Source organism: Vipera ursinii (assembly GCF_947247035.1).
Source record: "Vipera ursinii genome assembly, chromosome: 1".
In the NCBI taxonomy this organism is placed as follows: domain Eukaryota; kingdom Metazoa; phylum Chordata; class Lepidosauria; order Squamata; family Viperidae; genus Vipera; species Vipera ursinii.
This window is the reverse complement of record NC_139512.1, coordinates 155379437-155405950: the sequence shown is the minus strand read 5'-3', so window position 1 is coordinate 155405950 and position 26514 is coordinate 155379437. Positions and strand designations below refer to the sequence as shown.

General features: G+C 41.4%; 1 protein-coding gene across 1 annotated transcript in view; it reads left to right on the top strand.

Annotated features, from left to right (window-relative positions):
- Nucleotides 1–26514, top strand: part of LRP2 (LDL receptor related protein 2) — a gene marked incomplete at both ends in the record, with an annotated part of 164913 nt that overhangs the window by 129853 nt on the left and 8546 nt on the right. Inside the window, 19 exon segments of the mRNA XM_083365355.1 lie at nucleotides 2193–2370; nucleotides 3062–3258; nucleotides 4308–4553; nucleotides 6222–6350; nucleotides 8564–8683; nucleotides 8972–9088; nucleotides 9240–9356; nucleotides 10593–10730; nucleotides 11606–11728; nucleotides 12232–12360; nucleotides 14758–14889; nucleotides 15323–15454; nucleotides 16577–16720; nucleotides 18080–18245; nucleotides 18859–18987; nucleotides 19204–19424; nucleotides 20685–20861; nucleotides 22838–22957; nucleotides 25276–25366. Of these exon segments, the coding sequence (XP_083221481.1) occupies nucleotides 2193–2370; nucleotides 3062–3258; nucleotides 4308–4553; nucleotides 6222–6350; nucleotides 8564–8683; nucleotides 8972–9088; nucleotides 9240–9356; nucleotides 10593–10730; nucleotides 11606–11728; nucleotides 12232–12360; nucleotides 14758–14889; nucleotides 15323–15454; nucleotides 16577–16720; nucleotides 18080–18245; nucleotides 18859–18987; nucleotides 19204–19424; nucleotides 20685–20861; nucleotides 22838–22957; nucleotides 25276–25366 (2806 nt within the window).

Genomic DNA, 26514 nt, shown 5'->3' with positions numbered 1-26514 from the left:
TTAAAATCCTTGGAGGAATTTCTTTTAAAACCAAGACTTCTTGTTCAGCAATCACCACTTTAGCATCATAGGCAGCTTGTATAACTTGATCTCTAATTTCTCTTTTTGCAAAATAGACCACCACATCTCTAGGCAACTTTCTCTGTCTGGCAATCCATGAATTCACCCGAAACACTTTATCCATAGCTGCTCTTATTTCAGATGCTGGCTGGTTTAATACCACTTCAAGAGCCTCAGAGATCAGCTGCTTTAAATCTTCTTTAATATTCTCTTTTAAACCTCTGATTCTGACAGCAAACTGCATCTGGTAATATTGGGCTAGGCTTAACTCCCTTTCCACTTTGTCTCTTGCATTTTCATTCTCCCGTACTTTTACTTCTAATATAGCATTCCTTTGAGCCAGATCATCCATTTTTTCATCTAATTCTTCCACACATTCCGCCACTTTATGCACTGAAGACAAAATGTCTACCTTCATCACGCTGAACTTCTGTTCCATCCTCTCTTCCATTCTCTCCTCCAATTTCTCCAATTTCTCCTCCATCTGTGCAAATTTATCAGCAATTGATTGATTAATTGATTCCAAAAGTACCTGGGCATGTTTATCCAAAGCATCTCGCAAATCCTTCGATGTCAGCGCTTCAGGAGGGTGCAACGCCTGTAGTGATGATTGTTGCACCGGCGAGGATCCACCACTCCGAAGAGTTTTAGGGGGAGGTTTCGCCGCCATCTTTTAGTCCTCAATTATGACGCACTTTCAATTAAAGTTTAAAAAGTCCAACAAGCTCGAGAGTATAGTAAAATAATCCTCTTCACCTTTGCCTCTTGTACCGCTCTGCCTGCTCCTTTAAATCATAGTCCTTTCTTCAGGCAGGGATGGTTCGCAGACGCCTGGCTCTGCTCCAAGAAGTTCGGAGCAGAGACGCCGGCCAGCTGGGAGCAACCCAGGCTTCGGGGGAGTTCAATCCTTCAGCCGCCCAAGCTCCAAGCTCAGGCGGCCTCGGAGAACTCTACCCCTACCTGGGGCCTCACCCCCTCCTCTTCTCCCGAGGAGGGGGCTTCAATTTCGCCCGAACAGCTGATCGGCGCTGTTTCGGGCGAAAAAACAAACAGCTGAGCCGCGGGCAGCCCGGGAAGGCTGTCTTCGGCGCCGCGCCGCCACCGGAAGTCTCGGGTAGATTTGGATTCTTGATTTAGCTTTCCACTTAGGGAGTGGAAAGACATGGGCAGTTTACAAAAGAGTCCTTCTGTTTTGCCTACTGCTTGAATCCGGTTTATCGTGTGCTATTATCATCAGTTTAAATTTATGCTTGGCAATGGTTTGGATGATCAGTTCCTTCTGCTGAACATTGGGAAGTAGTTTTGACTTGCTCAGATTTTCAGCCCATATCTGTCCCATATGCCAAATCTCAAGCTGATCTGCCATTTCTCATGGGTTGTGCAAGAGATGGAAGGAAAATACTCAACATAATCTACTATCAGCCCCTGATTACATACTCCGTGTAAACTGTCCCTAATTTCTATTTAATAAGTCAGGGGACTTTTCCAGGATGTTAAGTGTGCTGAATATAGGTGGTCCTCAACTTACAACCACAACGGAACCCAAAATTTCTGTTTTTAAGTGAGAAAATTTCTGTTATTTGTTAAGTGAGTTTTCATCCATTTTATGACATTTCTTATCACAGTTCTTAAGTGAATCACTGCAGCCGTACGTGAGTGACGCAGTTGTTAAATGAATCTGGCTTCCCCATTGATTTTGGATGTCAGTAGGTTGCGTAAGTTGATCACATGACCCTGGGAGACAGCAGTGGTCATAAGTATGAGCCAGTTGCCAAACATCTGAATTTTGATCACACGATCATAGGGATGCTACAAAGATCGTAAGCGTGAAAAATGGTCATGTCACTTTTTTTCAGTGCCATTGTAACTCTGAATGGTCACTAAATGAACTATTGTAACTCGAGGACTACTTGTATTCCATTTAAACATTTTCGCATAGAGGGAACAGTTCAAATATTGTCTTTGGGTCCAACTTATCCTGATTCAGATCTGTAGATTAAAATGCAGGCATTGGGTTGCTGGATCAGAGCAAAGATTGGAGCATTCTTTACCATTTTATTACCAATAACTTCATTTGTGGTATTTTCTTGATGGGGAATAATTAGATATTTCTCACTTCATTTTTTTACTAGTAAGCAATCCTTGTGGGACCAACAACGGGGGCTGTTCTCATCTGTGCCTAATAAAAAATGGTGGCTCCGGTTACTCCTGTGAATGTCCTGATAACTTTATGGTAGTCCATTTGGGCAGCACAGCTCACTGCCTCCCAATGTGCTCCAGCACTCAATTCCTGTGTGCTGACACTGAAAGGTAGGCATATGCAGTGACCTAATTGCTTTGTTTGTTGTGTTTTATGTCCTTATACTTCAAGGGTGATTTCACTTAGGATGCTGTATGTTACCTCATGACTCTCATTTGATCAGTAAGGGAAAAAAAGTTGTCCACACTCAGTGAGCTTTATGTAGAATAAGGATCTGAATCCGAAATCCTCCGTTTTAGTCTGACCTTCTACTCACTATCTCAGCCTTCCCTCACTGATGGTGCTTCTAGAACACGGGCGTCAAACTTGCCATGTCACGTGATGTGTTGCAATGTATCTCGATTCTTTTTGCATTGCCGGCAAACGGGGTGGGCGTGGCTTCGGTATGATGAAACCGGCCTGCGGGCCAGCAATTTGACCCCCCTGTTCTAGAAGGTTGGACTACAATTCCCAGAACTTCCAGCCAGCAACTTCAAGAGTTGCTGGCCTTTGGAGGGCCCAGTAGCGTAGGATTCATCATCTCCACTTCTTCCGTAGCATTGCCTCTTGTCGCTTTGCTACCAGGGAGGCTGCGGTGCTGTTAAAACGAGCAGATTGGACTAAAGTTATACGCCTGTGCCATGCTTTGGGTTGCAAAGGGGAAAGACTCTTTTTTTCATTTGCAGTATCTGCTACCAGCTATGCACTTGTACTTCGTACTGGTGAACTCCTACAATGAAACCCATTTCCCGTTTCCTGTAGATGCATTCCTATCTGGTGGAAATGCGACGGCCAAAGAGATTGTCGGGATGGGTCCGATGAGCCTCCCATGTGTCCAGTTAGGTACTGCCGTGTCGGGCAATTCCAGTGCAATGATGGCAACTGTACTAGTTCCTACTCCTTGTGCAATACTGTCCCAGAGTGTCCTGATGGATCCGATGAAGATCATGTGCTTTGTGGTATGTGGTCTCAAGATCTCAGATCTATTCATAAATATCACCCATGAGCATAAACAGGTCTAGACTGTTCTGTTTCTAGGAGTAGGAAATAGACAAATCTCAACAAAATAGCCACGAAGACTTTCCCAAGACCAGAGCTGCTTTGAGTTTTAGTACAGGTAGGCTTATGGCCACAATTGAGCCCCAAATTTATGTTGCTAAGTGAGCAATTTGTTAAGTGAGTTTTGCTCAATTTTACGACTTTCCTTGCCACGTTTGTTGAGTGAATCACTGCAGTTGTTAAATTAGTAACACGGTTGTTAAGTGAATCAGGCTTCCCCTTTTACTTTGCTTGCCAGAAGATCCCCAAAACTGATCATATGACTCTGCAACTGTCATAAATATGAACCAGTTGTCAAGCATCCGAATGTAAATCACACAACTAGGGGGATGTTGCAACAGTCATAAATGGGAAAAATTGTCATAAGTCACTTTTTTTCAGTGCTGCTGTTAGAATGGAATAGAATAGAATAGAACAGGGCTGAAAGGGACCTTGGAGCTCTTCTAGTCCAGCCCTCCAAAGTTGTAACTTTGAACAGTCACTAAACGAACTGTTGTAAGCCGAGGACTATCTGTATAGCCATCAGATTTACTCCTTGGGGACTCTAGATTTCCATGCGGTCAGGATTTTCTGGGAGTTGAAATTCCATTGCATCTGGAAGGCACCTGGGCTGGAAAAAGCAGCTCCATATATATCTATATCTATATCTATATCTATATCTATATCTATATCTATATCTATATCTATATCTATATCTATATCTATATCTATATCTATATCTATATCTATATCTATATCTCTATATCTATATCTATATCTATATCTATATCTATATCTATATCTATGTCTATGTCTATCTGTCTATCTGTCTATCATCTATCTATCTATCTATCTATCTATCTATCTATCTATCTATCTATCTATCTATCTATATGGGGCATTCTCTGAGTGAAATTGTATTATGATTATTATTATGTTTTTAGCAATGTAAAATTCTGGTTTCTTTTAGCCAACCACCAATGTGAATCTCACCAGTGGCAATGTGCTAACAAACGGTGCATCCCGGAAACCTGGCAGTGTGATCGAGAAGATGACTGTGGTGATAATTCAGATGAGGAGAGCACTCATTGTGCCAGCAGAACTTGTCCTCCAGGCCAGTTTAAATGTAACAATGGCCGATGCATCCCCCAGACCTGGAAATGTGATGTGGATGATGATTGTGGTGATAACTCCGATGAACCATTCCACGAATGCAGTAAGCAAAACGCAACTTGAGCTACTTTAGCGTTGCTGTACCAATTAAGAGGCACCGTTTGGCTTTACTTTTAGCCATAACTGCCAAACAAGGTGAAAAGCAGGAGAATGAGAGTGTGCAGGGGAATCACTCTCTGAGGTGCATCTTTCCTATGACGCATATTGCAGCGCACGAAGTAAGGACAAGTCACATTGCTTCCAGTTGAAGAAACACCTGATGCTTTGGGTGTGAATATTAATCTTGACTAAACTAGTAGTTACTTCCATGTTGAAAGGGATGGAAGAACAGGCCTTTATTCACCTGTAGTCACTTTGTCCTTGGATGCGAAAGACTTCGAGGGAAAACCTACTAACAGTTTGGAACTGTTCCACTGCTTTTCCTGCCCCATTTTCCCTAAATGAAGGACCCCTTTCTTTTGGAAACCAATTTGGGAAAGAGGCAAGTCCTTGCCTTCCTCCTTGGTTTGAAATAGTGAACCCTTTAGAGCGGCATCTGGTATCTATATACAGTACTGGGTTAAGCCCTATCAGACTCATTGAGTTTATTCCTGAACTGATGCATAGAACTTCCAACTTAAATGCTAATCTAATCAGATATCATATGCCATCTGTAAGGGATGTGGAAATGTAATGTAACATCTATCCAAGCAATTTTATATGAAAACAACAAAGAAGTCTATTGAATCCCTGTGTCACATCAGGAAAAGATCTAGTCTGAGATTGAGGATATCTCTAAACCTCAAATTGTTTAAAGAATTGAGTACAGTACATATGAAAGTTGTTGGGCCCAGATTTTGGTTCTGTTGAACCAAATTATCCGGGCCCAACAACTTTGGTATACAATGAATACTTATTGACAAAATCTTATACTAATGGGAGAGAATTAGGCCAGTGCAATTATAAGGTTATAAAACAGTTAGGAAGAACTGGAGTTAGCTATTGGGTTAGGATGCTGAGCTTGTCGATCAGAAGGTCGGCAGTTTGGTGGGTCGAATCCCGAGTGTTGCATAACAGAGTGAGCGCCTGTTACTCGTCCCAGCTTCTGCCAACCTAGCAGTTCGAAAGCATGTAAAAATGCAAGTAGAAAAATAGGGACCACTACGGTGGGAAGGTAACAGCGTTCCGTGCGACTTTGGTGTCTAGTCATGCCGGCTACATGACCACGGAGACGTCCTCGGACAAGTGCTGGCTCTTCGGCTTTGAAACGAAGATGAGCACCGGCCCCTAGAGTTGGAAACGACTAGCACGCATGTGCGGGGGAACCTTTACCTCTACCTTTTAATTCCATCATAAGTAAAGGGCTCACTTCTGATAAGGGACTTATCAAGGAAGAATAGAATATTTAAAGTTAATTTTCCCCTACTGGTACAATCCAGATATGTTGAGCCTCAATTCCCAACTACTGGGTTTAGGAAGTTGCTATTTAAGGAAGCCTATTTTATTTATTTATCTGCATCTACATAGTACACATTTTAAAAAAAGAAACAAATACAGTCACTGTATCACTTGCTGAGCACACTTAATTGAATTGAAAAATGAATATATATTAATGATTATGGTTTATTCACTATTGCATTTTTGAAAATAACCTTGGAGTGATGCTTATTATCTTCTCTAATAAAGAATTTGATCAAAAAGTCATGTCATTTTTTTTCCTTTTTTCTTTTAGTGGGTCCTGCCTATCGATGCGATAATCACACAGAATTCAGCTGTAGGACCAATTATCGCTGTGTCCCTCTCTGGTCTGTCTGCAATGGTTACAATGACTGCCGAGACAACAGTGATGAACAAGGCTGTGGTAGGTTTAGGAGCTGCAAAATTGATGCCTTGTAAAAAAACCCTGAAAGCCCCATATTTGCTCTCATGCTATTTGCCAGCAACGCCTCTATGAGAATGTTGGTAGCAGAATGTCACAGTAATGGTTGCTTTTCATTTGCTAAGACCTGGGAGGCTATTAACAACACTTGAAATTAAAGACCACGGAGGTAAATTATTTACTGCAATTGAAATTGTGATTTCTCTTGATATTTGCTCTTGTGAAGGTCCAAATTATCTGAAACGATCACCTAGTTATTACTGTCTACATTCAATTGCTGCTGTATCCGCTCAAGGGGCAGTATAATTTGTGCTTATTTGCTGTGAATTAGAACATAGATTTATGGGTATCTTTTCATCTGGGCATAATTTTGTAATTGGGAAAAATAGCCAGTAGCGGTTAAGGCAACAGAGTAGAAACCAGGACGCTGTGAGTTCTAGTCTCACACGACTTTCAGCTACACGTGTTCTTTCAGCCCAACTCACCTCACAAGGTTGTTGTTGTCAGGAAAAATAAGAGGAGGAAGGAGTATTAGTATGTTTGCCACCTTGAGTTTATTTATAACAGCAATAAAGGCAAGATATAAATAATTATATACGATTACCTTTAACTAAAAGAAAACCAAAGCGCTCCATGGCTAGGAGAAAGTGGTAAAGTTGCTAGTGAATGACAGTGAGAGGGTGGAACATCTTAATTTATGTTTTGTGTCTGCCTTCTCTCAGAAAGTACATAGAGCCAGGGGTGGGATTCAGCCGGTTCGCACCACTTCGGCAGAACCGGTAGCTAATTTTTTGTTGCCCAGGCCCAGAAAGTACTTCCGGAAGCGGCATCCATGCAGAGAACCGGTTGTTCACGTATTTGAATCCCACCACTGCACAGAGCCCTAGCTGGTGATCATTATGCCACTGGGGAATGGGAAAATTTCAACTTAGGACAGACAAGGAGAGGATAAGAGAGAACTTGACTAAGTTAAATGTATACATGTATCCAAGATGACAGGGATTACACTCTAAGGTACTGAAGCAGAAATGATTCTTGGTATTCTTAGAGAAATCCTGAAAGTGAGGTTCTGAAAGACTGGAGGGAAGCAAATCTCATAATACTCTACTTAACAAAATTGCAAAATAGAGCTGTAGATGCTACTCCTGCTATAGATGGACTCATAGTTGACCAAAAGACTACTCAATATCTCCACTTCAGCTAGAAGGAGCTATAAAGTGGTACTGTTCAACACTTTTATCAGTGATTTGGTTCAGGAGATTGGGGGTGGGGTGGGGGGGACTTAACACACTTAAGTACAAAGCTGAGAGAAACTGGCTAACATTTAAATGAAATAAGAATTTAAAAGATATATTGTAGACCAGAGCTCCCCAACTTTTCTGGGTTGGTGTCTGGAGGGAAAGGGAGGAGAAGGGAAATGTACGTGTGTGCATGTGCAAAACGGGCACGTACACAGTGGTGGTGCTAGTGCTGTGCGCATGCGCAAGCGGGCTACGTACATCCATGGTGGTGCTGGTGCCCGTGTGCCTGTGAAAATGGGGCGCTAGCACCCCGCACACATGCAAACAGGGCTGCTAGCACCTGTGTGGCGGCACTAGCATGAATGGGGAGGTGCATGCACACATGCACACACTTGCCAGCCATTGCGGCAGCCCAGTGACCAACAGGCCACGGACCAGTACTGGGCCACAGCCCACAGGTTGGGGACCCCTGCTGTAGACAAGTGTGAGCACTGGGCTGAAATGAACAGGATGAGATTTAACAAATTGCAGTAGTCTTTTCAGGAAAAATGTAAGGCATGAGTACAAAATAGAGGCAAGCTTGCCTGCCAGGAGTTAAATTTCCTTGGCTTTATAGACCTGTGAAGGTTGTAAATGTGAGGATCGGTTGAAAAGTTACATTTTCATCACCATCATAACTGCCATTGGTCAATGTACAAGGCAGTCGCTAAATGAGGACTACCTGTATTTCTTTTCTTTTTCAAAGTATACCCTTTGAGGAGTCACTTTACAACAAAGTCTTTTACAATTTAATTTTCTGCTATTGCCATCCCTGTACCAACCTTATTTGCACATCTCTTCTTTCCAAACTGTGTTGGAGAAGGGCATGTTAATTCTTGCTGTCAACTGATTTCTCTCTATCTTGGGCGTGTGTGTGTGTGTGTGTGTGTGTGTGTGTGTATGTGTGCTCTACAGAATCCCTGACTTGTGATCCTTTGGGAGATTTCCGCTGTGATAATCACCGGTGTATTCCACTGCGATGGAAGTGTGACGGAAATGACGACTGTGGAGATGATTCCGATGAACAAAACTGCAGTACGTGCTTTCTTTTCTTGCCAAAAAACCTGCAGTATTGGTTGCTTTGTATTGAAATACTTTGTACATTTACTTGCTAGAATTTTATCTAGAACTGGTAAGTTGATGTCTTGATTGGGAGGGGCGGGTTGCAGGGGGGATCTGTCCCTTTCGAACTGCGCAATTTCAAATATTTTTAATGAAAAAATTTAGCAAGTAAGCAAAAAGTCGTTATCGACAGATGTTCTGTTTCGGAGCGAGTTTGCAAAAGTTGACACCCCGTTCAGATGATTCTCTCTTTGTTGCAAGGTCCTCGTGAATGCACAGAAAGTGAGTATCAGTGTGCAAACCTGCGCTGCATTCCCTCTCGGTGGTTGTGTGACCATGACAATGACTGTGAAGACAACTCAGATGAAGTGGACTGTGGTATGCATTGCAGTTTGAATTTGCCCTTCCCTTGACTCTCTTTCTCTCTCTCTTTCTCCCCTTCCCTCCCTCCCTCCCTCCCCAACCAAACCACCCACCTCATGACTTTTAAAGAAAAAGATTTCAGCAGTTATTTACTCTTCTTGTTTAGAACTAAGGACCTGCCAGCCAGGTTTTTTCCAGTGCAACAGTGGCCACTGTATTGGAGAACGGTTCCAGTGTGATGGCAGGGCGGATTGCCTGGATTTCTCTGACGAAGCATCTTGTCGTGAGTTCTCAGATTTGTGGCAGAAATTTGACGCCAGTTCCTTACAATATCATGTCTTTTTCCTGGGTTGAGGTGGGGGAAATAAATGGCTACGTTTCTTTTCTACGAATTTCAAGAAATACTGAAGGCTACTGGGGTGAGCAGAAACGATAATATGAGAATTCCAGCATCATCCTCCCCTTTGCCCCACTGCAGCCTCCTGCACAGTCTCCCAGGTCCCTAAGATCTGCTCTTGTATTCCTCAACTCTAAGGTTGTCAGCAACGAGAGAAATTAGACACAGGTAGTCCTCAAATTATGATCGTAGTTGACACCAGAATTTCTGTTGTTAAGCAAGGTAGTGGTTAAGTGAATCACACACAGTTTTATGACCTTTTGTAACATGGTTGTTAAGCAAATTACCCGCAGTTGCTAAGTTAATAACATGGTTGTTAAGCAAATCTGGTTCCCTCCCCCCCCCCCCGTTGAGTTTCTTGGAAGCCAGCTGGGAAAGTCGCAAATAGCGATCACATGACCCTGGGACACTGTACCAGTCATAAGTACGTGCCAATTGCCCAAAGCTTGATCACATGACCAAGGCGATGCTGCGACGGTTGTAAGCACACGTGCCAGTTTTAAGTCAGTTTTTCCAGTGCTGTTGTAACTTTGAACAGTCGCTAAATGACTGGCTGTAGGTCATGGACTGCCTGTACACACTTTATTCTGCCTAATTACTTTTTTTTTAAAAAAAACCCACAATTCTTTTTCTGTTTTGACTCCATATTACACGTTCTGCACAATCTCAGTACAGCAGTGGTAGTCTTAGCGGCTCCACGGACCGGCATTGGCGGCAGTGGAGGGCAGGGAAGAGGTGGTTTTGTGTGTGCACATTGCTTGTGCAAATGGAGCTTTGCATGCCTGCTCACCACTTCCCAACAACTGTGATTCCCAACAGGCTGCGGACTGGGACCGGTCCACGGACCGGGGGCTGGGGACTCCTGCAGTAGAGGATTAAAGCAATGGTGGTTTTTTTTTAAAAAAAAGATACCCCTTATTAAAGTTGTACTGTGTTGCTATTACTAAACCCCTGTACAAGTCAGGACCCAATGAATCAGTAAATAGGAATACCTTAGTAATGGGAAAACATCAATTTATTAAAACATATAAAATGAGATTATGTATGAAGAAAAAGATTAAGAAATGCTTGCATGGTAGTACAAGGACCACGGTATTAAATCTGAATGTCTTTTTTTATCAGCCACTCGCTATCCAAATGGTTCTTACTGTCCCCGTTCAATGTTTGAGTGCAAGAATCACGTCTGTATTCAGCCCTATTGGAAATGTGATGGTGATGACGACTGTGGAGACGGGACAGATGAAGAACTTCAGTTCTGCTGTAAGCTAAAGATTTATTTATTTTTTAAGCCCATTTTAAGTCCATCTTTCTTTGGACCCTCTATCTTTGAAATGCTGGAAAATTGGAAAATTGATAGATTGATTTTGTATTTGGATGATAGATTGGCAACCACATAATTGACTTCCCACATCCTGATCTTCTCTTGGGTCAAGATCAGCTTTTTCTATAACATCGAGAGGGTGCTTTTTGAAAACGCACAGATGCTTCAACCTAGTTGCACAGCCTTTTTGATTTGGGCACATGCATTTTTATGGATAACGGAATTGATATAATGCATAATGTATAATGCAACAAATGAAATAGAGAGATTACTAAACGTATAGAGAAGCCTGAGGGGGGGGGGGAGGGAGTTAGAAAATTAATCAGGCAGTTGGATATTTTTCAGGTCAACCTGAAAAGAATCTCAAAATGCTTTCTCAGATCTATTTGTGATAAACTCAGAGATTAATATAGGAATAATATAAATGCAACTTTTTTCCAGATAAAATAAATTTATAAATAAATAAGGGTGCATAGGACTCTGTTTGACAACAGGTTAGCTCTCCAAAAACAGAACGGAACGGAACTCAGTTTGCCACGGAGGAAAGCCAATGAAAGAAAGATGGAATCTTGGCCATAAGTTAACTTCAGATAATAGGATGGAATATCTCTGATGATATAGGATTAGTGAGTCCCCGAATGCATAGCTGTCCCTGATTATGATTAATTTAAGCTACATGCTTGCGCTAGTCCCATCTCCTTAAACATAGATGAGTTCTGCTATTAATTTAGCGCTGCTGTCTTAACGTTCAGGAAGTACTTTAATCAGTGACCCAGAAACAATATTTGAACTCTTGTGATCTCTCTGATTTCAGTGGACGTTGTCTGTGAGGAGCCCCACCGCTTTCGTTGTGAGAACAATCGCTGCATCTACAGGCAGGAGTTGTGTAACCAGGAGGATGACTGCGGAGATGGAAGTGATGAGAAAGAAGAGCACTGTAGGTTTATCCACTTATCTGAACCACAGGAGTTAATAGATTAATTTGCTGTCTGTTGTCTTCATTTCAGGTGTTCGTACCTATATTCACCCTCTTCTCTTGCCCATATAGTCTGCAGAATAATAATTTTACCAGTTATTGCACAGTAATTTATTTATTTATTTTTATTTTTATTCCATTTATATCCCGCCCTTCTCCGAAGACTCAGGGCGGCTTACAAGCTTAGCAGTAGCCTTCATTCTATGTATATGCCTGCTTATTAGGGCTTTCACACACACACCCCAAGCTGCATTATTACAAAGTCAGCTTAATTGCCCCCAACAATCTGGGTCCTCATTTTACCTACCTCGGAAGGATGGAAGGCTGAGTCAACCTTGAGCCTGGTGGGATGCGAACCTGCACTAATTGCAGGCAGCTGGTGTTACTTAAGGAGGCATTAGCCCACTGCTCCACCAAGGCTCTTACTCTTACTAATGCAGAGTCCGTGTGTCCTTTTTATTCAGGCAAAGAACCTACTCCTAAACCTTGCACCCCTGAAGAATTCAAGTGTGGTAATGGAAATTGTATCCCATTGCATTATGTCTGTGATAATTATGACGACTGTGGAAACCACTTTGACGAGCTCGGCTGCAGTGAGTATTGTTGTGGTTGCATGGAAACTATGTATTTTTTATTTTGTTTTCTCGCAGGATTTCTCGGATGGGGTGAGGTGGAAACTTTACGATTCAGGGCGATTGAAAATTGGGGGGAAATCCACTGAAGTAAAACAATCCCCCAAAGAGGAAAATGCCTCTCCTCTATTTGTCACACTGAAATACGATGTCTCTCTCCATTTCTTAACTGCCCCCATTTCATTTATTTTGGTAGCACCATTCCAGCAGTTGAAACCTGAATGCAGATTTTTATCTTTGTGACACAACTGAAAGCAGCATTAAGTAACCTGGCGCTCCCCAAATATCTTAAGTTACATATCCCATAATTCTTTGGCCAAGCCATTTGGGAATCTATGGATGCTGAAAATTGGCCCATTGAGAAGGAACTGAGTTTAGAATAGAATAGAGCTGGAAGGAACTCAAGCAGGAGAACCTAATACCATCTCAGACAAGTGACTGTCCAGTCTCTTCTTAAAAACTTCCAGTGATGGAGCGCCCACGATTTCTGGAGGCAAGCTGTTGCACTGTTTAATTATCCTCACTGTTAGGAAGTTTCTCCTTAATTCCAGGTTGCTTCTGTCTTTGGTCAGTTTCCAACCATTGTTTCTTGTCCTGCCCTTGGAGAGTAATTTGACCCCCTCTTCTTTGTGGCAGCCTCTCAAATACTGGAATGCTGCTATCATGTCTCCCCTATTTCTTCTTTTCTTTAGACTAGCCAAACCCGAATCCTGCAGCTGTTCTTCATACGTTTTAGTCTCCAGGCATTGGATCATCTTAGTTGCTCTTCTCAGAACTTTTTCCAAGGTCTCAACATCTTTTTTGTAGTATGGTGACCCAAATTGGTTGCAGTATTCCAGGTGTGGTCTCACTAGGGTTTTATAAAGCGGTACTAATACTTTAAGGGACGCGGTGGCTTAGTGGGTTAGGACGCTGAGCTTGTCGATCAGAAGGTCGGCAGTTTGGCGGGTCGAATCCCGACTGCCGCGTAGCAGAGTGAGCGCCTGTTACTCGTCCCAGCTTCTGCCAACCTAGCAGTTCGAAAGCACGTAAAAATGCAAGTAGAAAAATAGGGACCACTACGGTGGGAAGGTAACAGCGTTCCATGTGCCTTTGGCGTCTAGTCATGCCGGCCACATGACCATGGAGACGTCCTCGGACAAGCGCTGGCTCTTCGGCTTTGAAACGGAGATGAGCACCGGCCCCTAGAGTTGGAAACGACTAGCACGTATGTGCGGGGGAACCTTTACCTTTACCTTTACTAATACTTTGCGTGATCTTGATTCTATGCCTCTGTTTATACAACCCAGGATTGTATTAGCGTTTTTGGCTGCTTCTGCACATTGCTGGCTCATAGTCAAGTGAGTTATGAAAGACTGCCTCAAATTATAGTGAACTATGCTCCCTCCGCATCAACCTGTGTATCCTGTGAGCACATTTATTCAAAGCAAACTAGGAAAGAAAAGAATCTTTACTCTGCCAGTGATTTTAAATATGCTGTTTCTTTTGATCAACACTTTTGAGTGCTGTTAATAGGGATTAGCAAAATGTATAGTCATGGTTTTGTATGTATAAATTAAGAAAAAAGATATCTCTCCAACAGAAACAGTAAAAGAGTGCCCTGTATAACAAAGATTTCAAAGATTTTTCTCCCATTGACATTAATAGAGTGAACACAAACCTTTTTCTTTAGAGCCTTAGATGTTTGAGGCATAATAGTAAAGCCGAGCTATCAGGAGTGGCCTTATAATAATGGGATATCTTTGTGGCATTTTTTATGGATTTCATATTTTTGCAAACTGCTGTGAGTGCTGGTGTTGTTGGTCTATAATCATGATGAATAAAAATGGAAGAAAGGCGAAGAGAAAAATATATTGCTGGTAAAAAGAGAAGCCAAAGTGGTAGGACTTTACAGTCTGCTCCTCATCAACACATGTTTTTGATGTGTTGTTTTGGTGATGACAGTTTAACCAAAGTTCATTAAAATGCAATTTGACTCTCCCTCTTCCTTTCAGCACCATCGGTATTAAGCAGCTTGGTACTATATGTATATATATATGAATTAACTCTAAAATGGATCAGATCATTGCTGTTTTGAAAAGGATTTGCTATTAATTAACGGGTGACTTCTTTGTAAAGCATAATTATGACTGGTTCTTAAAATTGCCATAATTGTTTTCTGCCCCCCTCCCCAAGTGTAACAATCATCCACAAAACTATTACTTTAGTAACAATGGTATTTTCAATCAAACTTGCTTTGTGATTTTGACTGTTTCTTTAAGAATAGTAGAGGGTAAAGGCAAAGGGAAATTGCGGGGAAATGCTATGAATTGTAATTCTATGATCCTGTCTGATCAAAACTATGTCTTTTTCTTGAAGATCCTGGAACAGGCAGAACATGTGCTGAAAATATCTGTGAACACAATTGCACCAACCTGAATGAAGGAGGCTTTATATGTACCTGCAGGCCTGGATACCACCCCAGTGACCTGGACAGGAATACCTGTGATGGTAAAATTTTCATCTATACTTCATTTTCCACCTTGGAAATGCTCAGCAACCAGTTACCTTGAACCCTCAAAATAACAATATATTGTGCTTTTCCTCCAAACTTATTTTATTCACTTCTGTTTTTCTTTTTGTAGTGCCAAATCCTATGTCACAGAACGTTTTAAATCACTGTTGGAAATTGTTGCTGTGTTGTTGTTATTCTTAAAAAAAAAACACCACACAAATTGATATGATTATTGAAGGGCAGATGGGGGAGAGATTCTGCTGTCAAGGCAAACCTAATATCATTTGTCTGGCTTAGAGTGAAAATGAAATAAAAGTGAGCAAAACATTGCAATTGTCAGAGTAGAAAATAGCACCTCAACAAAGGCATTATTTTCTATTCTAAACAAAAAATAAATAAATGAAAACTCTTATTTATCATTGATTTCAGATGTCAACGAATGTGAATTCTTCGGTACTTGTCCACAGCTTTGTAAGAATTCTAAAGGAAGTTATGAATGCTTTTGTGCTGAGGGATTTCGATCTGTTGGAGATCAACTGGGAAGGCAATGTGCAGCCAATGGTAAAAGCAGCCAGAATTTCCCTGGAAATTATTTATTTTGTAGGTGGGGCTACAGCCAGCATATCTTACAGGAGGGATACAGATCACAGAGCTGACCAGAGAGAGGATAACCACAGGTGTAGCCTAATTGTGTGGAGAGATCTTCTCCAGTCCTACTCAACCCAAGGGTAGTGGTCTCCATCCAAAGTGTTATTTCCATTGAGGTGCTAAAGCTGAGGGTAGTATATTGGGCATTGATATATCCCTTCATTGAAAGGGAGAGATGTTCTGGTGAGAAGATACAGCATTAGAACAAAGGTCTTCATCAACAATCAGGATGGGACAATATCAAAGAACTTCTAACAGGACTTTAACTACAGAGAGAGGGAGAGGGATGTTTCTCTCTGTAGTCAAAGCTCGGTAATAAGAAACCCAATGACTGCTGCTTGTGAAAGTTGATGCCCTCATAAAATATATTGTCTTGAAAGTACTACAAGTCTCCGTGTTTAGTTCATTATGCAGTATAAATTAACGCAAATCTTTTCCCAGCCATCTCTATTTAAAATAGGAATTCCCAAGATGGAAATTATTTTAGTCCAGGGCCAAACTTCAGATCTCCATTATTAATACTGGTGCATGTTGTATCCCTGTTTCTCAAGCACTTCTTCTCCTGACTAAGTGATAATGGGATATTGAAATGGAGGCCAATTTTAAAGTTGTTTATTAGGTGGCATAGGAACGTCCTGTTCAAAGAGACAACTGTGAAACACTTCACTGCATTTCAATTAAAGCCTTCCAGAGGTTGTTAAATTACAACTTTCACCATCCGCCTTCCCTATCAGTCCGGCTAGCTGGGACACATTCAAGGTGTCAAGTCAACATCTGGCACGCCATTGATTCGACAGCTCTAATTATAAAAATGTACTGACAAGCTTATCTACGGATAACAAGGAGGCTACAATGTGGCAAAACATTTTAACAGAATAAGGATGGTCAAAAACAGCCTCTGAATTTTATAGCTAATGTGGTACATTTAATAAACCAAACTACTTTGTAGAAAGTAAATTACAGGCAGATGCTTTAAAAATCCCATTTGGGTTTGAATTGCTGAGTTCCAACAATAAAATGTTTGGGTTTTTTTAGGTAACCCGCCCATCTTACTTCTGCCTGATAATGTCCGCATTCGGAGATACAACATGTCATCTGAGCAATATTCAGACTATATTGAAAATGAGGAACACATTCAGGCACTAGACTACCATTGGGATCCTGAAGGAATTGACCTAAGTATGTTTTCATTTTTGACTATTAGAACAGAAGGTTCTTTTCGAGGGTGTAGCCGTGGGGGAGGGGGGCAGGGGAGGGAGGATTTTACTAGCAGAGAAGTAACGTCTTCAGAATTTTCTTTTCCATGGATTCATTATGTACGTTATGGGCATGTAATGATATAACGTTTCTTATCTATAAAGTAGACAGGATTGTAGCTTGTAAGAACTTTGTGAAATGTAGCGTTACGAATCACTTTGCAAATTAGATTTAAATATTTGTTGGGGGGGGTTGCCACCCCTCTCCCCCCTCCCCACCACAAACCTGCTCCAAAACCAGTGTTTCTCCACCTTTCCAGCTTGAAGATGGGTGTACTTCAACTCCCAGGATTCCCAGCCAGCAATGTTGGCTGGGGAATTCTGGGAGTTGGAAGTCCACCCATCTTCAAGTTGCCAAGATTGAGAAACACTGCTCTAAACTATCATCTCTACGTAGTAAACTTGCTGCAGGGAGTAGAGAAGAATCTTGTTGTCAGCTTCCTACCATTTCTGGTTTACCAATACATAATACCCAAGGAAACCATTTAGTAGGGACCAAAGAGAGGTCTTCCTTTCCTTTGCAAATGTCATTTAGGGAGCCACGATTTTAGCATTGGATGCAGTCATGGCTATTTGGTTAAGATTTTGCTAAAGCAGCATTAGGATAAAAATACCAAGAAGTGGACTTACGGTCATCTAGAAAGCTAACTTCCAGAGGACCAAATGCTCATTAAGAATGCTGTATTAAAAATTGGGATCCTGCCATCCTAGTTAGCCATTTATAAAGAGAGGTTTTCCAGTTTGTTAATTTTTATACGATGTCTGTTGAAATTCTTCTTGCTGTTCCAAGGCAGCACACCTCTTTGAAGCAGTTCCAAGAGTTTCTGCATGTGGAGACTAAATTTCTCAGGTTCAACAGTGCTGTTTTTTGTTTCATATGGTTTTAAACTGTGACCTGCCCTGCCCAGTGCTTCCTAAATACAACGCAAATGGGTGAATGATATACATATCCATTGCTACAATTTAAGCTTCAGAATATTTTGCAAATAGTCAGCAAGTTGGAGGTTTAACAAAAAGGCATTCGGTTGGGTCAGTTCTGCTTAGCCCAACAGAATTTGTGATCTGATTCAAAATAATGTTAAGCCAGAATTATTAAAGTGTAATCCATTGAACAAGTCATGCTGTATCAGAATTAAACCAATGTATGCATTTGCGCAATGTGTGAACTGAGTTACTGCATGCTTCTATCAATCCCATATTTGAAATGTTGGACAGCCAGTATTGTCCTACTAAACAATGTTCTTTCCAGTGAAAATATAAAGAGAGGTCTGAACTCTCCTAGGTGTTGTATACTACAGCATTCTTGGACGTGGATCACAATTTGGTTCCATCAAACGTGCATATATCCCCACATTTGAAAGCAGTGGAAATAACCCCGTGAAAGAAGTTGACCTGAACCTTAGATACTTGGTCAGTCCTGTTGGTTTAGCGGTGGATTGGGTTGGCAAGTAAGTGCAAAATCTAGATAAAAGTGCTTCAGAAACACACACACACACACACACACACACACACAAACTTCAAAATCACTGAATTTTTTTTCCTGTGCAAAATACTTCTTGAATGCAAATTGACATAATTTCTTGGTTCATGGATGAGGTGGGTAAACTTTTGTGGGTCTGTATTTGTTATTTTCACTGTTAAAGTTGTTACTATTATTGCCTCTGAAGGTTGTCATGGACAAGCTAGCGATGTTATGATATAACAAGATCTTACTATCTGGCCATTTTTCATGCTCAGTGGCCATTTGAAATGTTCTTATTTAATGGGCCTATTAAACTTACTAGAAGTTAAGGACACTTTTTCATTTATTTTCAAGAAAAAAAATTCACAAGAAATTGTGCTGGCATAATCTCGTGAAATTTTAGCAGTGCAGTTTTGGGGTTTTACAGCAGGGGAATCTTGTTGCATAGATCCTGATTTGAAAACTGCCTGATTCAGGCCAATTGAGTTAAATATAAGGAAGATGAAACAAAGATAAATAAAAGGAAGATTAACAAACAAACATTTAGGCATCTAATGTTAAACATGACTCAAGAGTTATGCATTTTGTTTCTTAATTAGGCACCTTTATTGGACTGATTCTGGGACAAATAGAATAGAGGTGGCAAAACTTGATGGGAGGTATCGGAAATGGTTAATCTATTCTCTGCTGGATCAGCCAGCAGCCATAGCGGTCAACCCTAAGCTTGGGTGAGTATTTTCAACTCGGAAGCTTCTTGATACTTCTGACTTGAGCGCAAAATAATAACAACAATAATTTTAACAATAAGCAATATGAAATAATGCATAACAATTCATAACAATTTTGGGTGTGTGTGTGTCAAGATTTCTTTCTCTTTCTTCTGGTCCAGATGGCTTTGAAAATGTGTAACAAATAATTAATAGTTGCTTGTTTGGCTTTTTCAGGTTAATGTATTGGACCGATTGGGGAAGGCAACCCAAAATCGAAAGCGCCTGGATGGATGGACAGCAGAGGAACACACTGGTTTCTGAAAACCTTGGCTGGCCAACTGGCCTTTCTATTGATTATTTGAATGGTGACAGGATCTATTGGAGCGATGAGAAGGAAAATCTAATTGAGTCTATGAAGTTTGATGGAACAGATAGGAAGATTATTTTACATGGAGGTATGTAACATCCAGCTGAATTTAACTGACTGCAGAAAAGCTGAGCAATTCAGACTTGGGTAATGTGATGGTCTGTGAGAATGACCTTGAGAGAAGGGAAGAAGAGCTGCAGAGTAGGCATTGGTTAAAAAAAAAAAGAGGCAGCCTAGCAATAGGGAAATGGTGAGCATCTCAGAAGGGAATCCTTCCTAGTTTTTTGGATTGTAAAGGTAAGCAGGGAGAGATATACTACGATTTCCAAGATGCTGTTAAAAGGTAAAGGTTCCCCCGCACACGCGTGCTAGTCGTTTCCGACTCTAGGGGCCGGTGCTCATCTCCGTTTCAAAACCGAAGAGCCAGCGCTTGTCCGAGGATGTCTCCGTGGTCATGTGGCCGGCATGACTAGACGCCAAAGGCGCACGGAACACTGTTACCTTCCCGCCGTAGTGGTCCCTCTTTTTCTACTTGCATTTTTACGTGCTTTAGAAGTGCTAGGTTGGCAGAAGCTGGGGCGAGTAACACGCGCTCACTCTGTTACGCGGCACTCGGGATTCAACCCGCCAAATTGCCGACCTTCTGATCGACAAGCTCAGCGTTCTAACCCACTGAGCCACCGCGTCCCTTTAAGATGCTGTTAAGATAACATTAAATAAAGTTAAAGCTAGTACTTCTGGGTGTGTTTCTTGTCCAGACTACCTCATAAGGTTAACAGGATTGGTTGGGAAACGACCAAGAAATCAGGATTTTAAACTGTGCTGGGAAATTTTAAAAAAGAATCGACACACAGATATTTTGAAAGCTACGTGGACACATCCATGAAATCACCAAAAATGGAATTCAGATCCATTCTAATGTATCAAAGTTATCACAGAGTGAACTGATTTTTCAAACTATTTTCCAAAAATCTGGAGCCTGTTCAAAGGAAAGTTTTATGGTGACTAATGGGAGAAGCTTTGATACTGTTCTGAGGATTCATAGGTGCATTCATTAATTTCAAATAGCCAAGTCAGAATGAGTAGCCTATTATCTCCTTTACCTCCATCTTAAGCAGAGATTGTTTATGAACAAAACTCTGACATGTATTCAAATGAGCTTTTAGTTCTTAGCAAAGTTCCACGGAAGAGTCAAGGTATTTTAATTTCCAGAATCCGTTAATATCCACTAATGCAGATGCACAGAAAAATGCTAAGAGTATAATGCCATTGTTTCTGCAATAATAATTAGAATAACAGTGTTTGCTGGCCTTTGCTGTTAATTTTTCTGTTTTACTTAACCTTGAAGTCAGCAGTCCGTATAGCCTTGATGTCTTTGAAGGCCATCTGTATTGGACGTCTAAAGAAAGAGGAGAAGTCTGGAAAAAAGACAAGTTTGGAAATGGAGAAAAAGTCAAACTGTTGACTATAAACCCATGGCTCACTCAAGTCCGGGTCTATCACCAACACAGATGCAACCAGTCAGGTAATGACCACTTTTTGAGAGAGAGAGAGGGAGAGAGAGGGAGAGGGAGAGGGGGAGGGAGAGAGGGAGAGGGGGAGGGGGAGGGAGAGAGGGAAGGAAAGGAAGAACAAAATCTTTACCCACTTTTCTACTCTCCTCTCAAAAGTTCTATTCAAGAAGAGAATTTGGGGAAAGATTTATGAGTGGAATTAGATATTTTTGTAGTTACTGATAACAGGGTGGACAACAGACTGAAGTGTACGTGAATAACTTTTTCATTCACGAACTTCTTAGGCTGCTCACACTTCCACTATATCCAGGTAAGGCCATCAAACCTGACTGTCTGTTCTTTCTTTTTTTAACCCCAGGAAGAATAGGCAGGTAGGAAGGTTTCATGAAAACTTATATAACAGAAACAAAATCGGCAGCTTCGAGACATTTCATTACCGTCAGCTATACCATAAGCTCAAAACACCACCCCAAAAAATTGAATGAATTCTCAAGCATGTTAAAAATATGGTAGAAGAATGGAAGCATTTTTTGCTGGGAATGAAAACCTATAGAAATTGAAGGGCAGATTGTGGCATAATATCAATTTTTTATTGTGTCCTACCGTTCATTTATATTTTATTTATTATTTTAACTTACTTTTACTTCAATTTATCCTGCTGCTCATCTCATGTTCATGACTAACAATGGTAAAAAATAATAATAACATGAAACAAGAAACGACCAAACACCAATAAACATCAGCCAAAGCAAAATCAAATTCATCGATTAAAAAAAATCAACACAGACATTGTATGGGCTAAGTTTCACCTCCTGATCCCCAGAGCTAATGATGGAACCATGTATTTTAAGGCCTACAAAAGACCCACAGAGCTGGGGCCAGTGTAATATTGGGGGAGGGGATGATGGGCAGGCACCCCAACAGAAAAGGCTCTCTTCCTGGAACTCTGCCAAATTGCACTCTATAATAAATGGTACTTAGAATACAGCTTTTCTGTTGGATAGGTAGAATAACCAGAGACAGGCAGTCTCTCAAATCATCAATTTGTACTTACAATTACCCAATTAGTGCCTGAGGTTACTTCCTGAGGAGCATTTGGCATCCACAGCCTCTTACTTTATCCATGTCAGTGTCTCTTACTGCAGTCATTAGGAAAAAGGCTAAAAGGAAAAGAAAAAAAAAAGCATTGGGTATCTCAAATTATCCAAGGAGCCAGAGAGGAAGCATCTCACATTTATTTTATGACTGCCGTACGCCCCTGGCTTGTCATATTTTCCTTGCGGCAGAAGACAGGAATGAGATCATTTCTTGCCTTCACCACCACCACCAACTTTGCCTTTTGATGCTTTGTAGGGTGAGGCAAGCTTGCTTAGGAGGTAGGAATTGGAATATATATGTTAAAATATAGTTAAAATAACTGGTAATTAATCTTGAGTTAAATAAAATAGAAAATGGGGCAAGAGACAACGTTGCTCACTTGACTGGAACTTCTGGTGCCTGGTCTCACGCCACCAGTTTAGTGCTAGGCATGGTGACGCTCGCTTGGGAATATTTGGCACAAATGTCTGCTTCCTCCACTTCTCACCTTTTTTTTAAGCCTTGTGCCAATGGGAAGGTTTGGGTTTTGTAATTTCCCATAACCTGACAGGTTATGGGGCAGTATCTTTAACAGTGATATTTAGCAACGTTTTTTTTCTCTCAGTCATGTGCACCTTGGGTTAAAATAGTGAAAATACCAATGCAGGAGTAATATAAACGATAATAATCTCTACAGCTGGAAAGGAAGGAGAGAGGAGCCAAGGAGAAAAAGAAAAGCAGAAAGGGAATACAATGCCAAAGAACATTTCTGAGCTTTGAGCCAAGTTCAGGAGACCAAGGAGCAGTCTATCTCTTCTGAGTTTATCTTGCTGCTCCCACGTTCCCAGTCTGATTGGCACATTGAGTCTTAACGGAAGGCATTCTGATGCCTCTTCTATTGTCTCTGCAGTGTCCAATCCATGCAAAGATGTCTGCAGTCACCTCTGCTTGTTGAGACCTGGGGGATATACCTGTGCTTGTCCACAAGGGGCTCGTTTTGTGGAAGGCAGCTCAGTAGAATGTGACGCAGGTAAGGAGAGTTACATGACATCCTCTTTGTTCACAAGAGACAGAGTGTAATTGAGTGAAATCTGGCGCATGTACAGAACCAAGGTAATGCGTAAATAGTATTTTAGTTTCAAGAACAAGGAAGTTGCGTCTTAAGATTATACCTCCAAATAAGGAACTCTCTGCAGTCAAAAGCCGGGAGATCAAACAGAAACGTATGAGTTCAAATATTTTGCATTGTAATAATTTTCTATTTATAAGGATTTTTCCCCCCACAGGGAACATTCAGAAACATGATGATGCCTTACATTGCCCAGATATACATTATAAGTGTTGTGACTCAGGGCCAGCCTGTGGGTCCGACAGCCGGCTCCGATGTATCGGAGGACTCAGATGTGGGGGAGGAGGGAAACGAACCGGCTGATGATGATTTGGAGGCTTTGCAGAGTCCTCAGCTGGGGACCTCTTCTCAGCTGCGTGAGCCCGAGAGTGCGGAGGAAGATGACCCACAGCTGGCCCTGTTCAAGGACGCCCGATGCAGGAGGCAGTCGAGCAGGAACAAACAAAGAAAGGCTGTGAGACTCCTCGGGAGGAGGCACAGGGAGACCACGCCCTGAGCTCTCTATAAAAGGAGTGTTTGGGGAGGGGCTGGTTGCTGAAAGCAACTTTTCCGCTTGAGAAGACAAGCTCTAGTGTTTTTGTTAACTGCGTAATTAAATCTTGGCAGAAGCCTTTTAGCCTTGGACGCTCTCCAGACTCTTCTTTTTGAATAGGGGTTGCGAGAAGAGGGCTGGTTCAGAACAATAAGGTAGCAGTGCAATTTCCCACTATTCTAATTGGAAAAAAATATAAGCCCTAAAATATGTGGGACACCGTTTTTTAAAAGAAAGGAAATGGTCTCCTCTTACCCTTATCAAAAAAATAATAATAGAAGTGTCCTCCCATAGTTGTATTTCAATCCACTCACCGTTCCTTAGAAGCTGCTCATTGAGATCTTGCCTTCTCAAGAGACATTAAATGTGGCCTCATAGAGAACAAAGGACTATTCACTACTACTTTGCAGTGTTTATAACTAAAATAGCAACATGTATTTCTCCCAGTTACTTCTGCCTCCATTCCTTGGTGTGAATATCCTCAGAGTATATAAAAGGTTAAGGAGTCCCTGTGGATTTTACTCCGCTAGTCGTTGACGATTAGGGGGCAGTGCTCATCTCTGTTTCAAGGCTATTGAGGCAGCACTGTCATTTCCATGGTCATGTGGCCAGCATGACGTCACGGTATGCTGTTATCTTCCCACCTAAGTGGTACCTATTTATCTACTTGCATTTACATGCTTTCGAACTACTAGGTTGGCAGGAGCTGGGGTGAGGACGGGAGCTCACCCCATCATGTGGCGTTTGGATCTCAAACCTGGGCTGCCGGCTTTCCAGCCAACAAGCATAAATATAAAGTATATAATGCAATGTATATGTTTCCACTGTGTACAATTGTGTACTTAGAGCTAAGAGGACATTTCTAATGAAAACCGGTGGACATTTCATTTCTTATATTAATCACTTGTCAAAATCTCTTAAGCGTTTCCAGGGTGTTTTCTGACTGACACATAGCACTAACTGTTGCATTTTTGTACAAGTATCAGAAGATTTAATTCTTCAAAAAATAACTCCCACCAAAAACATTTATAGACAGTTGTGATGAAATAGTTTATTTAGTTTTGATGACTTACAGATCTATTTTTATTTGTATGCTGGCAGAAGATGTTCCTGAAGTAAGTCTTCTTTTAAATAAATACTTTTTTAAAAAAATGCAATTAAACATGGCGGTCTTTTGTTGTCAGAACGGAAGAAGTATAGCTTGTCTCCCCAGCACACTGTAAATGTGCTCTAAAAAGATGAGGGGCATCTTAGGGAAGTGAAGCTGGAGACAGCCAAGGGGAGAGAAATTGGCAGAAATCTCTTTCTCAAACACAAGGCTTTCTACCAACAGGGGCAGCACGAGGAGACATCCCATGGGGATGCTCTTCTCACTAGCTGAAGAAAACAGATTCAAGGCTATTTTGTTGGTTAGTTTCTCTGTCGGCTGGCCTCAGATATGGATGTTTTGTTATTATATTTTACTAATATGCACGTGGTAAGGTAGAGATACAGTATGTCTACATAAGGTATTGTTTATCCCTCTGAACCTTGCATAAGAGAAAACGGCATGTGATCGACACAGACAGAAAATAGAAGCTTGTACTCGGCAAAAAAATATATCCTGATTCTTCAGGAATTATTGGCAATGGATAAACCGTCATGATTTACAGGATCTGTATAATGCATGTCTTTTCATTTTTCTTAGCTATTGAATCTCCACCAACAATGCCCCCGGCTTGCAGATGTCTCTATGGAGGAACATGCTATTTTGATGAAAGCGAGCTTCCTAAATGCAAGTATGTCTTTCTGGATGGAGCAAGAAAGGCTTAACAAGCCAAAGAACATGCGGGGATGGCATTGTCTATGTGGTGGGGAAGGGCCAGCAGGATGACGAAAGCGTCGCGTTGCGATGTCCTGACGCAAGCATGGCTTCTTTCGGACATGCATTGTGGCACTGTGTGTATGACCCAAAGCCCTGGAGCTTAGGGCACAATGCTGTGATGTGGTCTTCATTCTGATGTAGGATGAGCAAGCTTTGATAGATGCTCCTATATAAAAATGCTGCAAAAAAAATTCACAGTAGGCTTTAGCCCAGGAGGAGGCACTTGTTTCTTACATAAATGTCTTTTTCTAGAGAAACGTTCAGAGACAAAATGCAAGTAGCAACAAGAATTACAGGTAGTCCCCAATTTACGACCACAACTGAGCCCAAAATTTTTGTTGCTAAGCAAGAGAGTTGTTAAGCGAATTTTGCTCCATTTTCCGGCCACGTTCGTTAAGTGAATCACTGCAGTTGTTAAGCGAGTGTGGCTTCCCCATGGACTTTGCCCATCAGAAGGTCGCAAAAGGTGATCACGTGACCCCAGGGGCACTGTAACTGTCATAAATAAAAAAAAAACAATGGCTAAGCATCCCAATTTTGATCACGTGACCATGCGGATGCTGCAAGAGCCATGAATGTGAAAAATGGTTGTAAGTTACTTTTTTCAGTGCCGTTGTAACTTCAAACGGTCACTAAATGAACCGTTGTAAGTCAAGGACTAGTTTTAGTAGCATTTTAACATGAAAGACCCAGTTAAAAAAAACAATCTGTTTCTCCTCCTCCTCCCCCCCCCACTAACTAGATAACATTACAATATTTCATAGAGATGGGGCGATTGCAGAATTTTTTGTAAATTATTCCTGGCCGAGGACTAGTAACTCTGATCCCTAAGCAGCTCCTACAGTGTTGTGTTTCTTGCTCATCCAAAAGCAGACCTCTGTGGGTAGTCTTCCATAACCTGAGCTCCTTGAGGAAGGAAAGGATGTCCTTCATTGTGCCTTCATGTTTCATGTCAAACAAGAGAACGGGTAGGGTGGGCTGTCTGAAACTGTCACACTGGGAAAAAAAGGCAGGTTCACCGACCTGAGGAGCAGCTAATGAAATTGGGGTTGGGGCAAAGAG